The following is a 19,916-nucleotide window of genomic DNA, read 5'->3' on the forward strand; positions in this document are numbered from 1 at the left end:
CATGTTTTTTGTTTATTTACAAACTTTACATAACACTGTAATTGAATTAATTAGGAAATTATACAATTTATAGAGCTGTAACACCTGTTCAAGATGGCTTGCAGTCTTAGGGGAACAAATTAGTCTGGACTGGGAATTTAAAACATTAAAACAACATTTCTTCATGAAGGAGCACATTTGTATCCATTAAACATACACAATTAATTTTTGAGTTTGCTTTAGTTCTGTTTTAACCGTGATTTATTTTGAAAGTCTGCACCGGAAACTGCTTTTCTTCATTGCAGTGTGTAAATGACAGCACTGGCTGCTCACACCTCTCTCGCCTCTCCGCAAACAGAGGCTCTGTGTAAAGGCTTAGTACAGCTTCAGCCCGGCGCCTTGTTCTTTGGACTTTTCCCATTTTTATCTTCAACCTTCTCAAATGCGTTGCGTTAACGTCAGAAATAACCAGAGAGACAGCAAGTGTTTTCCACCGCCCGGTCAGCCCTAGGCGTTTTTAGTGGTTGACTCATTAAACGCGTCCATCTAGGTGTCACTGCGGTGTTTAACATTAGCTTATTTTCAAACAAATCTTACTGGGTCCAATTTGAGCGGAAAAGTGTCTGGAAGTTTGAACTTCAAGTGTTGAGCATCAGAAAGTCTTCTAATCTACAGGAGGAGACCAATAACCTCAACTGCTGACTAAAAGTCCTCAAGGTAAGGAGAAATACGAATCTTAAACTATATACCTATTGCAACAAGCTGGGCTATAGCCAAATGCTAAAAGAAATATATTTAACATGAAATTTGCTCTTAAAAAATGTATTAGGTATCACTGTTCAACATTAAAATGATTAATGTGGATTTGTTTTAGAACACATTATTTTACATTGTTTATCCTGTTAAATTGATAATAAGGCAAACCTTAGCTGCCATTGGGTGATTTTTTTGTTAGCATGTATATATAACATTTGGCTAATTAATGATTAAATTGCCTGATTTGCAGCCTTTTAATGTTCCTGGTAAATAGCCTTCCCCTGATATCTCATTTATTCATGTTATTCGATAATAACTTGTTTTGTGGGTTCTGGGTCACGGAGGCATCTTTATTATTACAGTAACATGTTTGTACCAAGCTTTGTGTATTTTTCCTTTCCTTATAAGCCCATCTGGTATCAAGAGGTTATGTGTGTGTTCATGTTGCTGTTCAAAGACAGACTTTGAGCTTGCCTTCTGCTTACAGCTGCGGTTTCCTGGCAGTGCCTTAGTGCAGAATCAAAAGAGTTCACTGGGTAGAAAAAAACCATAGTGTGAAAAAGCTAAAAAACTACCTGGGGAATTGCACCACTTTATGCAGATCTAGAAGCTCTTGATGTTTGGAACTGAAAGTGAACAAAGGACAAAGCGTAGCGGGAATAATGGAAATGCAAATATTGCAGTGTAGATGTGTGGCTCATTGCCCGAATCCCTTCTCCTTTGTGCAGGCTTCATTTTTTATAATGAGGAAAAGAAAGCCCCTGAGGGCCATCTGAACCTTGAGACCCACACCTTAAGGCCATGCCGGGGGGTTGATTTAGGCCCTGATAACATGCAGAGGTATTGTCTGTGCATGTGTGTGTTGTTTTATTGATTCATTCACAGCCCCAGAGGAAATATCTGCAGCATTCCACCTGCTCCTCCAATTTCCTCTGAGAGAAGGGTCAGATACAGATAAAGGAGCACATACACACTCATACGGACACTACTCTGCGTTGTTATGGTGCTATCACGAAGAATGCAACACAAATGTAGCCTAGGGTACATTCCTCCTCAGCCGTATTACATCTCACTTCAACTTGGTACGTTTTTGCCCTCTTGACTTTGATGCTCCTTCCTGAATTCCTGAAAAAGTTTGTTGCATCTGAAGAGAAGAACACATTTTATTATGAACACTTTCTATTAGCTGTCCTGATTTTCACTTTCAGAAGCTTCCTCGTGACTATGACGGTAACCTGCCATTTTCACCCGCAAATCCTGAAGTGATGATACCACACTATACGTCAACAAATGAAACAGCAGCCAGAACATGCAAGTTGCTTCTTGTATTTTGCATCCAATGTGTTATCTCATAACCTTGTGTAGCACGCCCCAGTCTTCTCACAGCAGCTGCTTTTGCACAAAGAAGAATGCAAATAATATCACAGTGTTTCTTCGATTTAAACTTGAGGAAAACCTTTGTGTTTGTGTCTTTGGGTTGTGTTTTACTGCACCCAACAAAATAAAATCCTACCCTTTAAGAAGTGTAAAGAAGAGCAGGACAAAATCAGAATAGAATTTTAAAATGTTTTCTGGTGTTACCATGTCCCGTCAGTTTGGCAGAGGTTTTGCAGAGAGCGGTTTGTTGGTTTGTGTGTGTGTTACTTCTTCCGTCATTGACTTAAACAGCCTCCAAAGCACCCAGTGAACTTTAACCCTTATTCACGCTCACTGTCACTTCAGCTCTAAGGCCCGACAACAAAGAGCAGCTTTTGTTCCTTAAATTACTCCTCCGTGCACATTCCTTGCTCCTCACTCTGTGTGTAGAGGACTGGGGTTAGTACAAAGTGAAACTGTCTAAGGTGAAAATTCAGACAAAATCTACTGTGAAATGGGTGTGGGATATAATGATGTAAACTTTACTTTGAGTCAGAGTTCAGTGATAGCTGAACCAAAGAAAGTGCTGTGTAAACAACTCATTTCAAAAAAAAATTGAGACACGAAGAACACAACAATGTTTGATGTAGGTGAGCAGTCAGCAACAAAGAAGTTCAGCTGCTCTAATGTTTTGAAGAAGGGCAGGAAGTGGTCATTTAGGGTGCCATACAGTACTGAAATCAGGTCATAGTATTTTGAAATGTAAGATGAAGCTGAACACCAAATCTGCCCTTTAACTGAATTCAAAGACGGTGAAACTATCTGAATAAAAAAGTATTGTGGTGGTAAAGACAGTCCCGGTCTACAAACGGTATTCTAGAGGCTTAATAAAAATCCTTGTTGGATACGGATCAGATTAAAAAAGTATTTTCCAATGTAAAAGGAGAATGACATTTAGAATTAAGAACACTATTTAATTGTTCTTCTCTGTACAATATTTAATCTAAACTCTTACATTCTGTTATTGTATATTTAATTCTACTACATAGAATCCTGCATATACTTCATCACTCTCATCATGCTAAGCATAATTTAGGTTATTGTGTTTATATTCTATTCACTATTCATTTTGCACTAATTTTATTTTATTATTTCTATTCCTATTTTATTATTATTTTGTCTTGTGTCCTTTAGTAATATGTTGCACTGTTGGAGGAGCTTGGGACCTAAGATTTTTAATGCCATAATTGTTGAGCATGGGAACAAAACCTTCTCACAATGCTAACATGCTAATGTTTAGCAGCAGTACTGCTCACTAGCACTGTGAAAGTGCATAGGGTTGGAGTTATGGTGTTTTTATGTCTCTTCTGGTGTTTTTATTGTGTCTTCTGGTTGTTTTGAGTCTCTGAGTATTCGTATTTTGTCAGTTTTGTGTCGCTTTTGGTTATTTTTGATCTATACTCCTGCTGTCTGTATTAGTCATATCACGTTTGCATCTCTTTGTGGTTGTACTGTATGTTATCTCTTTGTTTTTGTATGTTATCTGTTTGTGGTTGTTAAATATCTATCTTGGTTATTTTTGGCTCTTTATTGTCCCTTTCAGCTAGTTTTGCTTCTCTTTTTGTTAGTTTTGTAGTTTTTAAGCAAGGCACCTGGCTCGTTCAGTAATTTTAGCATGTAACTATCGGAGCTCAAAATGAATACACTTCATTTCATCTTGGAATGACTCAGACATTACTCAGATTTGATTCGTTTCCCACTCTCTGTCTGTCACCCTTATGCTCTTGTCTGGGTTACACATTGTTTTGGCTTCAATCGCACTTTGCATGAGGGCTACCAGACATGTGAAGATGACGATATGAATCATACCCCCATATGATGTGAGGCGGGAACAAGCATTGGAACTTTTTTTTACTGGAAATCACAAAGCAACATACATTGAGCTAAGGGGGTTTCTCTCGGCTTGTGGAGGATATGCATGAATTCACATAAACACGCAATCGCGGCTCTATATCATGAAGGAGTGACGAGTGCAGTGAAGCAACAAGTTTCAGAATGAGTGTGGGCTTGGCACTGAAAAATGAGAAGTGCTTCACATTGTGAACAGCGTTCCAGTCTGCGGCAAGCCACACAGACACACACACACACACACACACACACACACACACAAGCCAATCTTTGCTCAGTGCCTCTCACACACACATAAGAGCTGGGAAGTGAAAAAAAGGGGAACTTTCTTGCTCTGAATTGATGCCCGGCATCTTGCTGGGACAATAGAGAGGGTGTGGGGGGAGAGAGAGAGAGAGAGAGTTAGTTTACATGTCATACACTTCAGCAAGTTGAAAAATTGTGCAAGAGAAGGAGATTATAGTAGTTTGAGCTGTAAATAAAGGTTTTCTAGTGTGAAGGAAATGTCACTTTAATTTAAAATGCACACAATGCATTGGTAATAGGGCACACAACACAAACGGGCTCTGTGTTGTAGGTGGGGGACATTTTTGCATTTCAACATTTCTAGAGAACTAAGCCGTCCGCTGTGTCTACTCACTTGCAGCCTTTGGGTGGGGTGACAATGGCCACTCGATTTCTTCTTCATCTATACACTTTATATTCAGTGAGGCTGAAATGAGTCAGGCATCCTTCGCCACAAGTGTGATACTAAATAAGTGTTGACGACTCTTGTTATGTGTCATCGCTTCCCTCTGAAACATGAATGCTTACCCAGAATTTGTTTTAAATGTAGCCAGTGTGGACATTGTTCTAAATATGTGTAGCCATTACAAAACTTAGGCACTTTTAACGTTACTTTGGGAGTGTGACGTTACGGAGTGACCTTCCGTACACACTTAAATAACAGCCAGACAATGTTACTATATCACAAAATACCGCCCCAGGAAAAATTAAGGGACCACTTTCTCTGGTTTTACTATTTATGTGTATGTCTGTGAGTTAAATCAAACTGCCCTGGAAAAAAGAGTCGACTCCAAATGTTTATTAAATCCCAATCTCCACATGTAGCTATGGCATTCCAGTGTCTGTTGAATTCCAACACAGATACATGTTGTCAGTAGTTTATAGAATACAATAAAAAAGAAAATAACTCAAACACATATCTATAAATAGTAAAACCAGAGAAACTGATAATGCTGCAGTGGGCTCTTCATTTTTTCCAGAGCTGTATATATTTTTTAATTGTATTCTATAAACTACTGACAACATTTCTCTGTGTTGGAATTCAGCAAACACTGGAATGGCTGCCGCAAATTAAAGATACAGATTCAACAATTTGGAGTGGTCTCTTCATTTTTCCGAAGCTGTATGATATTACCTTTTATATCGTAATAGTCGATTAAACCCACATTACCCACACATTGCAATATGCTGTTGGTTTATGTAGACCTTGGTGCAACCACGGCAGGCTTAAGCGTAGCAGACCACCACCACAGTTGTAGGCTTTCAGCCTGTGCCGTTATTTTTTCATTGTATTCTAGGCTTCACACATATAAGCAAATGCAAACCATTGCTCTGTTTTTACTAAACTCAAGAGCACCCAAGGCATCATTTCCCCCGGTTAAATGTTAAATCCATGGTAATTTAGTTAGTACAGTCTGTCATTTTTATGGTAGGTTTATTTTAACAGTGAGAGACAGAATATCAAAAATCCAGACATTTACATAAAAAAAAGATATCATTTGATTTGCATTTAATTGTGGGAAATGAGTATGGCTGCAGATGAAGCCCATTAAGGTGATGGAGGGGCCCAGCCAGTCTCTGGACCTCCATCCCAGAGAAAATCTATGGAGGGAGCTGAAGCTTCCAGTTGCCAAACATCAGCCTCCAAACCTTAAGGATTTTTGAGAGGATCTGCAGAGAGGAGAGGACCAAAAGCCCTGTTGATATGTTTGCAAACCTGGTACAACTACAAGAAACATCTGACCTCTGTGCTGTCCAACAGGGCTTTCTCCACCAAGAAGAAGGCATGTTCTGCAAGGGGAGCAAATACTTATTTCCCACAGAATGAAAATCAATTTATATCTTTATTTAATGTACATTTCTGGATTTAAAAAAATATATATTCTGTCTCTCACTGTGAAAATAAACCTACTATAAAAATTACAGACTGTTCATTTCTTTGTTTCATTTCTAACTAAATTGGCAGGGGATCAAATACTTATTTCCTCCACTGTAAGTTCCTTGCTTAAACCACTTCAAACCTTTTCCCCAAACGTTCATTGCCACTCTTGAATTAATAAAAAGAGAAGTGCCAAACCACAAAGAACTGCATGATGGCTTGTGAAATATTCTTGCGTTGCAGTTTCATATGACGTTTGTGTGCTTTAACTGAAGTGAAAGCACATCATATTTATGACAGGGTATTGGTCTTTTTTTGTTGTTGTAGAATGATTTATTACAGTATGTTTTTATAATAATTTCTACTTAATACCTGAGAAACATTGCTCAAGGGAAACTAACCTTTAAAGACAGACATTTGTCATAGTTCAGTTTTTCCTAATATTATAGTGGTGGATATTCCCAAATAGTAATTAATCAAAAAGTATCAGGCTTGTGTTTCAGCTAACCAAATTATAAATAGTCCACTGAACAGCAGCCCACCTGTCTAATTTCAAAGTTGTGTTTTTACTGGGAAATGCATGCTGTTATACACTAAGTACTTTCATGTCTGTGGCGTGTTGATATTAAAACAAATCCGCTAAGTTACTTATTACTCGCTCTTGTGAAGGAAGGACTGAATTGTTGGTGTGTGTGTGTGTGTGTGTGTGTGTGTGTGTGTGTGTGTGTGTGTGTGTGTGTGTGTGTGTGTGTGTGTGTGTGTGTGTGTGTGTGTGTGTGTGTGTGTGTGTGTGTGTGTGTGTGTGTGTGTGTGTGTGTGTGTGTGTGTGTGTGTGTGTGTGTGTGTGTGTGTGTGTGTGTGTGTGTGAAGGACTGAATGTGTGTGTGTGTGTGTGTGTGTGTGTCAGTTAAACGGAAAGACTGTTTCCATTGATAACAGTGCAGAAAGGTCCCCTGTGTGTATTTTCAGCATGAACTCATTCGTATTCATTGATAAGAGAGTGTAGAGAAGAAAAGCAGGCTTCTTGGTAAGAATTATATCATTTAAAGAAACGTTCAGTCAAACCAATGCTGCCTCTAGATAGAGACTTTCTGTTTGATAAAGGATGTGTGTTTGGACAGAAAGGATGTTAGAGAAATGTTTCTTTTTTGTTGAAATTTGCCTTTTGTAGTTTGGCTTTTTTCCTTTTTTAATCCTCCACTTCATCAACAGCACGTTCCAGTGGTGGGCGTTTTTAATTTGTTGCCCATGCAGACAAACATATATATGTGTTCCTCTTTTTCAATTACATTTCCCTTTCTTTCTTCCTAACAGCAGCAGTTAAAAATGGAGCCCCGACTGATGCATGATCTGAGGGTTTTCTTCATCTTCTTCATCCTCTTCTCTACAGGTAAGATAACCCCACACAAAAACACCTTTTATCTGAAGTAGAGTTTTTAGACTCCTTTTCATTGTCACAGCAGCGTTGCTCCACGTGACGCCTATTTGTGAATGTGGTGCTTCAGACGTATTCAAGACTAGACAATTTATGATAGAAACGTCTAACAGACACCACATGTTTCCTGTGAGGGGAGCAGATGATCTGAGAAGATTTTCACACTTTTTGCTCCTTTTTCTTTGTAAGTACATACAGCTCCGTAAAAACCACTCCAAATTGTTCTTAAATCTTTATCTCTACATGTATGGCAGCCATTCCAGTGTCTGTTGAATTCCAACACAGATACAAATTGTCAGTAAATTATAGAATATAATATAAAAAAAAACTGAAAATCATCAAAGACATGTCTATAAATATTAAAACAAGAGAAAATGATAATGCTGAAGTTGTCTCTTAATTTTTTCTGCGGCATTCTGGCACACATGATAACATATATGTCTCAGGTGATGGTAGAACTTGTCATGGAAACTTCTGTAGCAATGGAGACGAAAGTCAGATAGACACGGGAGAGCTGGAATATTTGATGGCAAACACTGTAGGTTTATTATGAAGTTAACTGCCAGAGAATCGACAAGACATTTGCTGCAGCCACGAGTTGACAGAGCGGTCGACCAATTCTGAAGAACTCTACTACAGTACAAGGTTTTAGCCAGTTCAGAATGGACAATCAACATTCTTCAGTCGCCAGACTAAAAAATATGGATCCTAATCTAACTAAAGCTGTCGCACATTGGAAAAGAATGTGTGCACGTTGACTTGACCTCATGGTTGTCTGCTTTGTCCTCCTCCCCGCCATCCTCTGAAGTGGAAGGGGACGACTTAGATTTCCAGGAAGGTGGGCAGGGGTGAAGAGCTGTCACATGAGCAGTGCTCTCACACTCTGTGCATCTTCCTGGAAATCTAAGTCGTCCCCTTCCACAGAGGATGGCGGGGAGGAGGACAAAGCGGACAACCAGGAGGTCAAGTCAATGTTTAACAACATTAATAACTGATACATCTGGATACTGGAAAATGGATATGTCAATCATTTTTTTTCTCCTCCGTGTCAAACCTAAATGTATTTCAGATAAATAACACCAAACCTCAATCCAACAATCTCTGTCTGTCTCTATCAGCTTCGAGTGAAAGTGACCTGGACTTGAAGTTTTGTGGCGTGTGGCGACACGGCAATGGTCACCTAAGTCTGAACGTCCACCTCTCCAAAGGCTGCAGCGGGATCGTCGTCTCAGCCAATCAGAGCGCTCTGTCCATCGAGGGTCAGATCACAGCTCAGTGTGAACGGGCCAATGAGATCCAGCTTGGAGTGAATTCAGAGGAGGACACACCCTTCTGTCTGTACTGGGACCCGTTGCTGGACCAGTTGAAGCTGCAGGTAGTTCAGTTAAAGAGGAGGCAAGCTGAGGACTCTCCATTCAGTGGAATCTAACCCTGGTTTTTATTTTGGTGTACAGGTGGGAGGAAAGAACCTCACTCTGTGCTGGCCAGCTAGTCTGAAGGGCAAAACCTGCTGCACCGATCTGTCCAACGGTGCCAACGCAGAGGAAGCCCCCTACGGCATCAAGGATGGAACTGTCAAAACTGACTTGATCTCCTCTAAAACACGGACTCACTACAATTTCACAGCTCAACCCATCAACTGCAGTAAGATCTGCCTAGAAACACTTCAGCTACTCAGTTATTTTTATTCATACTGCTTCTTGCATGTTTATTTCATTTTCAGGTTCATTTGTCCCTGCATCCCTGCGTGAGGTCTTATCTGTGTTTCATTCTTGTTGTTCTGTTGCTGCTTTGACACATACTTTCCCCTCTGGATTAATAAAGGTCTATCTTATCTTATTTAGCACGATGAAGGTTTGTGTGATTGTACATTTTGTGTATGGTTTTATACGTCGCTGCTTGTTTAAATATTCATTCGGTCCCGGGTCAATTTCATCCTTTAAAGATGTCATATTTCAAGTGTCATGTTATAACATTTTAAATCCCCAATTGTGCTTTTGTTTTTGCAGAAATGTTATGTGATCAACAGAGCCAGCAATCAACCCAAGGCCACATGTAATTTCCTCTCTTTTTTTTCTTCTAACACACCATTACATTAACCGACAACATCCTTTGTCACATGGCGTTGTCTTAGTGGCCTCCATTGTGAAACCTATGTAATCAAGGGGACTACAAACAGGAAGCTAAGATGTATACTACTTTAGGGTGGGGGTTACAAAAATAACCTAGCGTATTTTACCATCCAAATACACCATTTAAAAATGGTGTGTGTGTGTGTGTGTGTCTCTAGGCCTGGGCAGACGACGGTGATGTCCATTACTGAATGGAACATGGAGCATCCCTGCGCTCGCAGCTCTGAGGTGGAGATGATGAAGGGCTTTAGAGGCGTCAACATCACATCGCCTGTAAGAATACGCTTCAATATTCAAAGAGTTAATGGCTCTATTGTCCTTTTCACAACAGTTACAGTGTAGTTGATGGCAGTGGAAGTCAACATAAAAAGACATTCAAATAAATAAGTTAAAATGCAAGAGAAATGCGTGAATAAGTGAATTTTCTACAGGCATGATCGAATGAGATACATAATGTAAAATTAAAATACTGAACAGGAGGAAAAAACTTCTTATGGGGATAATATGAATGTTTGTTATCAAATGTAAGTGACTTATGTCTGGTGTATAAGCACATTACAGACCTTATATTGTTAAAGCTCAGTGTATATTATATATAAATTATAAAGAAATAAAACAGAAAATAAACTAAAATCTAAAAGTTTTTCATTACCAGCTAGCCAATGTTACGCAGGGGGAAAAAATCCAAAGTCCAGGCAAGAAGTTTCGTGCAATTTATTCCAAGAAACAAATGCTCATAAAAGAAAGATTTTATCAATCTTGCATGTGCCAAAAATCCCCTTCAAAATAAAAGAATATTAAGTATTATGAATCAACGCGCTGATTCAAAGAAGTTTAAAGTAAACAGCACTAAAGAAAAACATCTTTCTGCATGGTCCGTTTTTTTAGCTTTTTATCGAGTCATCATAACTTTTAAAGAGCTGTGTTCTTAGGTCAAGAAAAATGACACAGAAATGTCTCAGGACGTGTCACAGGCCACATCAGCAGGGTTTTGACAACAGTGTTTCCGTCTCAGCTGCATATCCAGTCATTTCCTCTGAGACACAACAGAAAGTGAAATAAAAGACTTGGTAATGTTCCTATGTATTCTTTGTTGTAAAGTGGAAGTTGGATAAGCAATCATTCGTAACACTGAGAGTGAGTGACTTCATGTGAGAATACAAAGAAAGCTGCTACAAAGATGAACTCAGAAGTTAAATTGGATTAGAGCATTTAGTCTCTGAGTTCAGAAATGATTCCTTTATTCAGTAAAAGTGGCATTGACTCTCCTCCACAGTATATTACTGGTCAGCTGAGTGGGAAGCCTCTCTGTGACTGCACGGCCATTTTTAATCAGAGGCTCACTTTATAGCAGGTTCTACTCAGTACATGAGTCACTTTTAACATTCATATTTAAGTCGAGGAGGGTGGTGATTTCGTTGAGAAAATAGGTGAGAGGATAACCACATGAAAGTGAACGATAGAAGCATTTCACTGACAAGTACAGGATGGAATTGGAAAGCTGGCATTTTTCCTTCCTAACTATCTTAAAATAGGGCTATTTATGTAAGTGCCCAGTAATTCACATGCAGATGCACTTATTACCACTCTCACATGCAGAGCAGAGGCTGCTTCCACTCATTGATTTAGCTCAAAATGTGTTTGACAATGTTCCTGCATCCTGTATTTAATGCAATATGAAGAACTGATGCTTGATCCAGTTTGCTTTTCTTGCAAACCTCTCGAAAGTTTCAATGTCTTTTTTCTGTTTTCAGTCCTCTAAAGGTGAATCTGCAGAGTCCACTACCATGGTTCACATCCCTCCCACTCTGAAAGAAGCTGCAAAAAAGACAAACAAAGTGGTCTGCACTTTCTTCCAAAATAACTCATTTTTCCAGGTGAGGCTCTGAGTGCACGCACCTTTCTGTCTGCAGGATATCATGCTAACATGAAAGCTTCTAAGCTTATTTCAGGTTAATATTTTTATTTAGTGTGTCTACTCGGACATGTCTCGCTACTTTAATGTTAAAAAGCTCTTTATTTTTCTCATATTGCCTGTGCTACAGCACCTCTTTCTCCCTCTGTCTGAAACCAGAGCCCAGTCTGCTCTGATTGATTAGCTGGCCGGCTCTGTCGTGATTTGGTTAACCACAAAGTCACCAATATACAAAAATAAAATAGAAAAATATTTGTTGTTCTTGCTGTTGTTGACACCTCTCCTAGTATTTGCATGGTTGGATCATTCTCATCACAAATTAGATTTTTCACAAATCGAATACACTTGGTAATCGGATTTAGGGATAAGTAAATACTTTGCTACATTTCTATGAATCGTGCCTATTCAGAAGAAAACATTATACCTAACACCACACACACACACACACACACACATCCACCACCAGACATTTTCTACGCTGCTATGGACAGTCTTTGCACTTATACATATTTATTTCTGTAGTATATTCATCCACATCCGTTTTGAAGTGACTGTTATTTTGTATATATATATATATACAGCCCCGGAAAAAATTAAGAGACCACTTCAGCATTATCATTTTCCCTTGTTTTGTTATTTATAGGTTTGTCTTTTAGTTAAATGATTTCTTTATTTTTTTAATTGTATTCTATAAACTACTGACAATTTTCCTCTTCGTTGGAATTCAACAGACACTGTAATGGCTGCAGTACATGTAGAGATAAAGATTTAAGAAACATTTGGAGTGGTCTGTATTTGTATTTTTGAATCCTTGGGACTATGTGCAACAGTATTTTGATCTTTCTGGCTGTACACACAAACTAAAAGATTGACAATAAAGTTGACTTTTGACTTTGATATGGAGGAGCTTTTTGATGAATCAGGAAGTAGAACACAATGGACAAATGTTCAATGCTGTTGCACCACTTGGGTGATGTGAGATAATCTTGCAAAGTGAAGCGATCAGTGGTTTCTCTTCTGAATTTGAAAAAGATGTGTCTGGTGTGTTGTATAAAAACATTTCAATATGTGTTCCAGGAGGTTCACAAGGAGGACAGGATTCTCGATGATGTGGTGGGAATCACCGTGGAGAACGAGATCATCATCAATCTGCCTGAGCCAATCAGGATTGCCTTTCACCATGATGTCATACCTGTAAGTTTTTATCTCAATTATGGGAATCATTCTGAACTGTCCATTTCTAAATCTATAATTTCATAGTGTTTTTTTTTACACATTTTGTAAACAATAAAAATATAGAATCTGTCATACAAAGTTCCGCAAGTATTTTGGTGAATTCAACTAAAGAAATATCTGGCTGTGCACGTCTTGCTCATTGTTGAATGTTGGCCACAGAATTCTTTTATGAAAAGCAGAGTTGGATATTTCTCACAAAGGTGCTTCAAAATGCTCTTTAAAAACAGGAAGTGCCTTGTTGGTTACGTGACGTCTGCATCAGGCTGTCTACAAGACACAGAGACCACTTGAAACTAATTTGTCTTACTTCACATCTCGCAGAAAACAGATGAAAATGTTTGCCACTTCCTCTCTGCAAGGACACACAAACCCACCATGTCTGAGTCGCATTATTTCCATATCGAGATGACACGTCAAAAAACCACATTTTGCATGTAGGCTTTAAATCATTGCAACTATCAACTCTTTCTCTTTTTTTCCCCAGAAAACGCACTCAAGGAGTTGTGTTTCATGGGACACGAGGAAAGGTAGGAAGCCTTTAAAACAAACCTTACAAACATTATTCGTTTGTCATAAATAAAAAAATATGATTGACTGTTACTCCCCGAGCTGTTTATTAAGTAGGTGTCCATCTTGCAGATCCGTTGCAGGTCAACTGGTTAGGAGACGGATGTAAGGTTGGACAGAAAGGAGAAAAGTACACTGAGTGCCTCTGCAACCATCTGACTTACTTCACTGTGCTCGTGGTGAGATATAGAACACAAGAAACAATAAAACAGAGAAAGTATAATGCTGCATGAAAATACATGTACTCCGCATTAAAGGGATACTTGTTTATGGTACTTATCAATAGTCAGTATTTCACTTACAGTGTATGGCAGTCTGCACGCCCCAATTTTGGAGAAAAACCCAGTAACAGGAGTTGAAATCTGAGCTGTGGATGAAGAAGCAGCAACACTTATCAAGACAACTAATCTAAAACTCATTAACAGCTTCAGAAGGGCAGAAAGGGCTGTTCTCTTCCTCTTCCAAGCCACCAGACTCCATTGAACGAAACTGCACTTATACGTTGCTAATACAGAAGTTGCTGGTGTACTGTTGCCTGGATACTGGCAGGATTGTGACTGGGTATATTAAAATAAGCCCCGGTACACTGCCTGTATGCCCTCTATGGCATCCCAAAAGTCGAGCCATTTTACCGAACCCACTGAAGTACTGTCCAAAAACATTTGAAAGTCACAGATTTAGAAACACTAACTGTTGGAGGCCGAGGTAGACCACCAACACCTGTTTCCTGCCAGTGAACATGACTGTGTTTCTATGCTGTATGGTGTCTTTGAAGATAGCATAAGACAAATAGATATACACTAACTACTTCACTTCAGCTTTGCCTTGCCGTAATTCATGTGTGTTTCTACAAACTTGGGCCGTACCAACCATGATCTAATGTAGATAAGTACATGTACAACCCCACTTCAAAATATACCAATTCTACGAAAATCAATATCCATAGATGACTTTGATCACATACGGACACTTATACAGATAGCAACACATGGAGTGGTGCAGGGATGACGTATTTTTGTAGGACGACCCGGAAGTAAGCTGCGCACGGGTTCCCTAGAGAAAAAAGCAATGGGATTTCTCCATAGGATTTTGAAATATTGGGAAAAATAAGATCTGTGAAAAACGAACCTGTTTGATAAATGCATGTTTTGTTCAGCCGGATAATCTCCACATGTCTAGCATACTTTTATAGTTTTTGAAAATGACCATTGTCGTATTGCTGGTGTATTTAATGTCCTAGAACACAAGATCCCTCTCTTAAATTTGTGTAAACCACAGACCTTATTTCGAGCTATTTTCCAAAATCCTAGGGAGAAATCCCATTGACTCTGAGACGAGGGAACCGGAAATGGTCAAATCCTAACTCACTTCCGGGTTTTACGACTCGTTCCTGCACCACTCTCTTATGTTGGTGTCTGAAGGCCTGTTTTTTGTGTCCCCATGGCAGCAATTGAAGCCTCGCCCGGTGCGCAACCTCCTGGCTCTGACTGCCATTTCCTCTCTGGGCTGTGCTGTGTCTGCCATCAGTTGTGTGGCTGTCATCGTGTTTCTCGCCAGGAAAAGGTATTACTTCTTTTTAAGGGATTATTTTTTCAAAATGTGACCTTACAATTAACCCTCTCTAATTTCCGATCCGCTCTCCCTGTAGCAAGCGGTGTAAGGAGCCATCTATCCACATCCACATTGGCTTAGCAGTGTCCCTCGCCTGCCTCAACCTGCTCTTCTTCTCCACCGGGGTCCTGGCGAACGTGGGAGGGGAGCGCATGTGCGTCTGGGTGGGTGCGCTTCTTCACTACACCTTACTCAGCTCCTTCGCCTGGATGGGTGTAGAGATTTTCCACACCTTCTGGTTGATCTGCGTCATTTTCAGCCCTTCCCCGACGCCCTACGTGTGGTACCCAGTCGGGTTTGGTGAGTACATGAAGAAATATTTCTGAAATGTAACATAACGGCACAAACATCATACTAATGGGGGGACTTGAATGTTTTTTTCCAGTTCTCCCTGCTATTCCTGTAGTCATCCTGGCTGCCGTAGGGGACATTTATGGAGTGAAAGAGGTGGTGCCGAGCAGTGACATCCACAATCCTTATCTCATGTAAGCAAGATTCGTAGGACCAGGATATTTGCTGGGGAGAAACATATGCAGTAATGCTTGAATAGTGTCAACAAATCACAAAGTCTTACACCCTATATTTAGGAAGGAGGTTTTAGAAATAATAAGAATAATTACCTCATGCCTGATTTTGTTTCTCCCTCTGGGTTTATTTGCTCTCCGTTTCTGAGTGCATTTCGGTGTTTCCAGGTGCTGGATGAAAGAGAACGACAAGGCCTTGCTGGCCCATTATTTCACCAACTTGACAGTCATGGCCCTCCTGGTGTTCTTGGGTTTCGCGATGCTCTTCATGGTCTACAGAAAGATCCGCACCAGACATGAGTGGAGGCAGAACCGCATGGCTTTCCTCAGCATCTGGGGCCTCAGCTGCCTCTTCGGGACCACTTGGGGTCTCGGCTTCCTGGACTTTGGACCTCTCGCTGACTTTTTGCTCTTCTTTTCCTGCATCATCAACTCCTTGCAAGGTCTGTGCTTATGCTATACAGTGTTGGTTATTCAGATAGATATATTGTTGTTATTTTTTGCTTAAATAATGCTTTAATCCTTTTCCTGTAGTGTATTTTTTTTTGTGTGTGCATGAAAATGGTCTGCAAAGGCTAAAATCAGCCACAGTTTCTCTCAAACATTAAAGCATTTAAACATATTACAGTAGAGGCACAAAATACAAAATGAACCTGAAAATGAGTGTAATAGGGCCCCTTTAACATAGCATGCGGAGCTTAGCTGTCACATAACAGGAAATATAATTTGATTTTATCCATTTTATTAGACTTTTATCCTTGTGCATACCTTTTTAAAAGTTGCTCTGGTGTGCTAAAAGAAAGAACATGTCTACAAAATGATATATGAACATTATTTTCCACTTTTACTTTTAACCAAAAAGTCAGTCCTATTCCTAACCTACCAAATCTTTTTTATGAATTCTATTTTAGCCTTTGAAATGCCAGTGTGTTTATGTAATTCCAATGTATTATTTTATCAAGAAAAATTATAAAAATGTCACAGTCTGGGTTTTACAGTATATGATTTATTTGAATTACGCTTTTGAAGCCAGGGCTCTAGAGCTAAGGCCCTATAGCATGTGTGTGTAACTGTGTTTCTATGGGGGCATCCTTAAGGGTCTGAGTCTGTATTTGGCATTCACACTTTATTAGAGACTTGTTATAGAAGCTCAGGTTAAGACCCTAGAATAAATGTATATGATCATATCAATAGAATTTTCACAGAAGCTTTTACTTTATATAATCAGGTTGTTTTTGTTGTTGACTGTATTTTGAGCCAGTAGTCCATTGTATCAGCGTGGGAACGAGACAATGGCCGTGCTTATCAAGGCCTTCTGTTACTGCTGCCTATCAGAAGAAAAGCTGCTTCCTCTCACATGCAGGGCACTTATTTTTGAATCAGGTCCAAAAAACTCAACACAACCCCATTATTGCTGCACATAACTCATTAAGAGCATTTTCTACGCTAATTCGCTCACACTAACGGCCGAGTTGTGCTGAAAAGTTGAAGTAGAGAACACAGATTAATGACTGAGCCTTGGTTCTGCTCTGTCGTCCTCCCAGGTTTCCTCCTCATGCTGCGGTTCTACATGCTGGACTGGATGCGGAAACAGACCGGAGATTCGGCTCTGGGCAACAGCAGCACCGGCTCCACCCGGCAACACATGCTGCAGGCCCAGGAGAAGGGCAAGAGGGACAGCGAGCAGAGCTGCAGCAGTCACACTTTGTATGGCAAAATGCAGAATTCTTTTCTAAGAAAATGAAAAAAATGGAGAACGTACCCCCACTGACTGCTACACTGTAGATCCACTGCTTCCCCAGAGGGAGCTCTGTGGGAAACGTTACAACCCACAAGTGAAGAGCGACTCCAGAAAGCACTGAGTGAGCTTTCCTACTCATTTTTATGGATGCGTCTGTGTCCGTTGGTCCTCCTATGAAAGGTTTGGATCTGTTTTGCAGTAATTTGATTAGAGTTGAGCAGCAAATGAGAAGAAGACAATATTGGTGATCCATTTTCTAAGTCTGATCTAAAAGGAAGTCTTATGTGTTTAGGACTTAAGAACATCTTTGCCAGTATAATCTTTCAAAGTTCCTTAAAACAAAGTGGTACAATATCAGCCTCCTGTGGCAAGAATGAGTATTTCCTCAACCCCAAAAAAATGCTTTCAGATAAAATCTGTTCCCCCTGTTCTTAAGTCGTAAACACAGCCGAGGGAATAATTTAGGTCGGACTTAGAAAAGAATACCAAGACTTTGACCTTCTTATTGCCTCTCAGGGCTTCTGGAGATTGCACTGATGGAGATTAGCTGAATATAATCAACCTTGCTGGAAGTTTTTGAATAACAAAATCCGCTCTGCAGTCAAAAGTCTTTTTTTTAAAAACTTGATTCATCTTCTTCTGGACAGTGGAGAAGATATGAAACCATCACTCAGGAATTCATAATACAGGCCTGGAGCCTTTATTTATAAAATATCTAGACTGGGACTAGATATAGAATTGAAAGAATTGAATTCAGATTTTCAATTGAAACAAGTAATAAAGTTAAGCTTTATTTCCAAACAGCAAAATATGGGCCTTCTCAATGTTTCGAGTGCCTATGCTGTATTTCTACAAGAAATTATATATTGTTATTGTTCTTATTATTATTGAAGCTCTCCTTGAACCTTAGATAAGCTTTTTGTTTTAGTTTGTACTCTATAAACATTTGTTTTGTAGCTAATTGTAAGTCTTTTTAGCACTTTAGAATTGTTAGACCCTCAGTGAGTTTTTGTTTTTCTGGTATGCATTATGCAAAACATTTCATATACATAGCTGAATGTTGTAGAATAGATTACATATCTTTTTCCAGGCCATATTCAGACTTTCAGTTTAAATAATATTAATAAAATATAACATTATATGGTCTTCATTTCCAAAATTACATTTCAGTTGAGGTCATTTGAAGATAACAGATGGCAGAATGTGGTCTGATTTAAAAAAAAAAAAAAAAAAAACATTTTATATTTCTGTAGATATAATTTCAGTGAATTTGACATTCACAGGTGAGTTTTGAGATACTGTGATATTGCACTTTTTTATTTTTTTCTATTGTGAAATAATGTCACTTAGATGACTGTGTATGATAGTTTTTGTGGATGTAAATAGCCTATAAATAAAATATATTGTGGCACAAAGAAACAAATGGCTGTGTGTGTCAATAAGTGAGTGCAAAGTAAGCACATTTCTGTTTTCCTGCTCAGCTGTTCCTCCTTAACTTTGCCTCTGAGTTTCCTCCCTGGGGGGGTTGGATTTGTTGTTTATCTTCAAACAAACACTTTGCCGTTGGAAGTAGCTGAGCAGGAACGATTTAAACAACAGCCTCTCTAACTCCGTTACTTACATGACTTCTCTCTACACTGCCAAACAATACAGGCATGTGAGAGAAACAGGGACTTGAACCAAACCAAGAGCAGTGCTGTTAAACATAAGGGAGATCACAAGGAGTCTCCACCACCATGATGAACTGAAAAGCAATTATATATTCATATTCAACAGGAGCTCGCTGCTGTGGTGTTTTTGTTTCTGCGGGTAACAGAAACAAAAACTGATTTCGATATTCATTCCATTCTTTTGAAGCATCTCTCTTTTAGAAAAAGGGAAAGAAAGCCTTATTTGGAAAATTCAGTACATTTTTACATGGGGTATACTTATTTAAGTATTTCTTTCTCCTGTATGAAAGTTACGGTAAAGTGAACTACTATACTAAACTTGTTCTTTTACAACAAATCCAAAAATGTAAAGAAAGGAAGAAAGAATGACTAACAAACACCATTTGCAATCTATATTTTTTCCCTCCATCTGTAAACATATCCATACACATGTTTAATAGTTTACAATCAAAATAAGTGCATTGTATACAATCAGAAAGAAATTACAAAAATAAGCTGTAGGCAAGATCGTGTTCTATTGCTATTGTGTTTATTTTATTTAAAAAAGGTGTGTGTGTGTGTGTGTGTGTGTGTGTGTGTGTGTGTGTGTGTGTGTGTGTGTGTGTGTGTGTGTGTGTGTGTGTGTGTGTGTGTGTGTGTGTGTGTGTGTGTGTGTGTCTTTCACCATCCCTGACTATTCACTAACTTGGCACATAGTGTTCCTCCCCTCTGCCCCATGCTCCTAACATGGCCACTCTAATTACAGTGCGGTTCTTCACACACCCGCAGTGTCCAATGGAAATCATGGGACTAATTATATTTGAATGATGGATAAAACATCAATATAACCAAATAACCACATTTAAATTTGTTTAACTCTCAGGGGGCCTTTGTTCCCAATACGTGCAAACTGTACGTATAGTTCACTTCTCCTGCATTACAT

At 39.2% G+C, this 19,916-nt stretch overlaps 1 protein-coding gene across 4 annotated transcripts; it reads left to right on the forward strand.

Annotated features, from left to right (window-relative positions):
- The first annotated feature begins 293 nt into the window (after positions 1 to 293).
- Positions 294 to 17,939, forward strand: adgrg1 (adhesion G protein-coupled receptor G1). 4 transcript variants are annotated; one of them, XM_063881878.1, is made up of 16 exons: positions 294 to 696; positions 1,944 to 2,046; positions 7,478 to 7,553; positions 8,717 to 8,973; positions 9,053 to 9,242; positions 9,608 to 9,653; positions 9,889 to 10,003; positions 11,485 to 11,607; positions 12,723 to 12,839; positions 13,366 to 13,408; positions 13,521 to 13,627; positions 14,896 to 15,011; positions 15,097 to 15,359; positions 15,445 to 15,544; positions 15,752 to 16,026; positions 17,128 to 17,939. In XM_063881878.1, the coding sequence occupies exons 2-16, from the start codon at positions 2,026 to 2,028 to the stop codon at positions 17,325 to 17,327; spliced, it is 2,049 nt and encodes a 682-aa protein (XP_063737948.1). In that variant the 5' UTR covers positions 294 to 696; positions 1,944 to 2,025; the 3' UTR covers positions 17,328 to 17,939. The 4 variants fall into 4 exon arrangements, with proteins under 4 accessions (XP_063737948.1, XP_063737949.1, XP_063737950.1 ...); XM_063881879.1 differs by having other exon boundaries at positions 7,481 to 7,553; XM_063881880.1 differs by lacking the exon at positions 1,944 to 2,046.
- The last annotated feature ends 1,977 nt before the right edge of the window (positions 17,940 to 19,916 follow it).

The sequence above is a fragment of the Eleginops maclovinus genome, chromosome 4 (assembly GCF_036324505.1).
Source record: "Eleginops maclovinus isolate JMC-PN-2008 ecotype Puerto Natales chromosome 4, JC_Emac_rtc_rv5, whole genome shotgun sequence".
In the NCBI taxonomy this organism is placed as follows: Eukaryota; Metazoa; Chordata; class Actinopteri; order Perciformes; family Eleginopidae; genus Eleginops; species Eleginops maclovinus.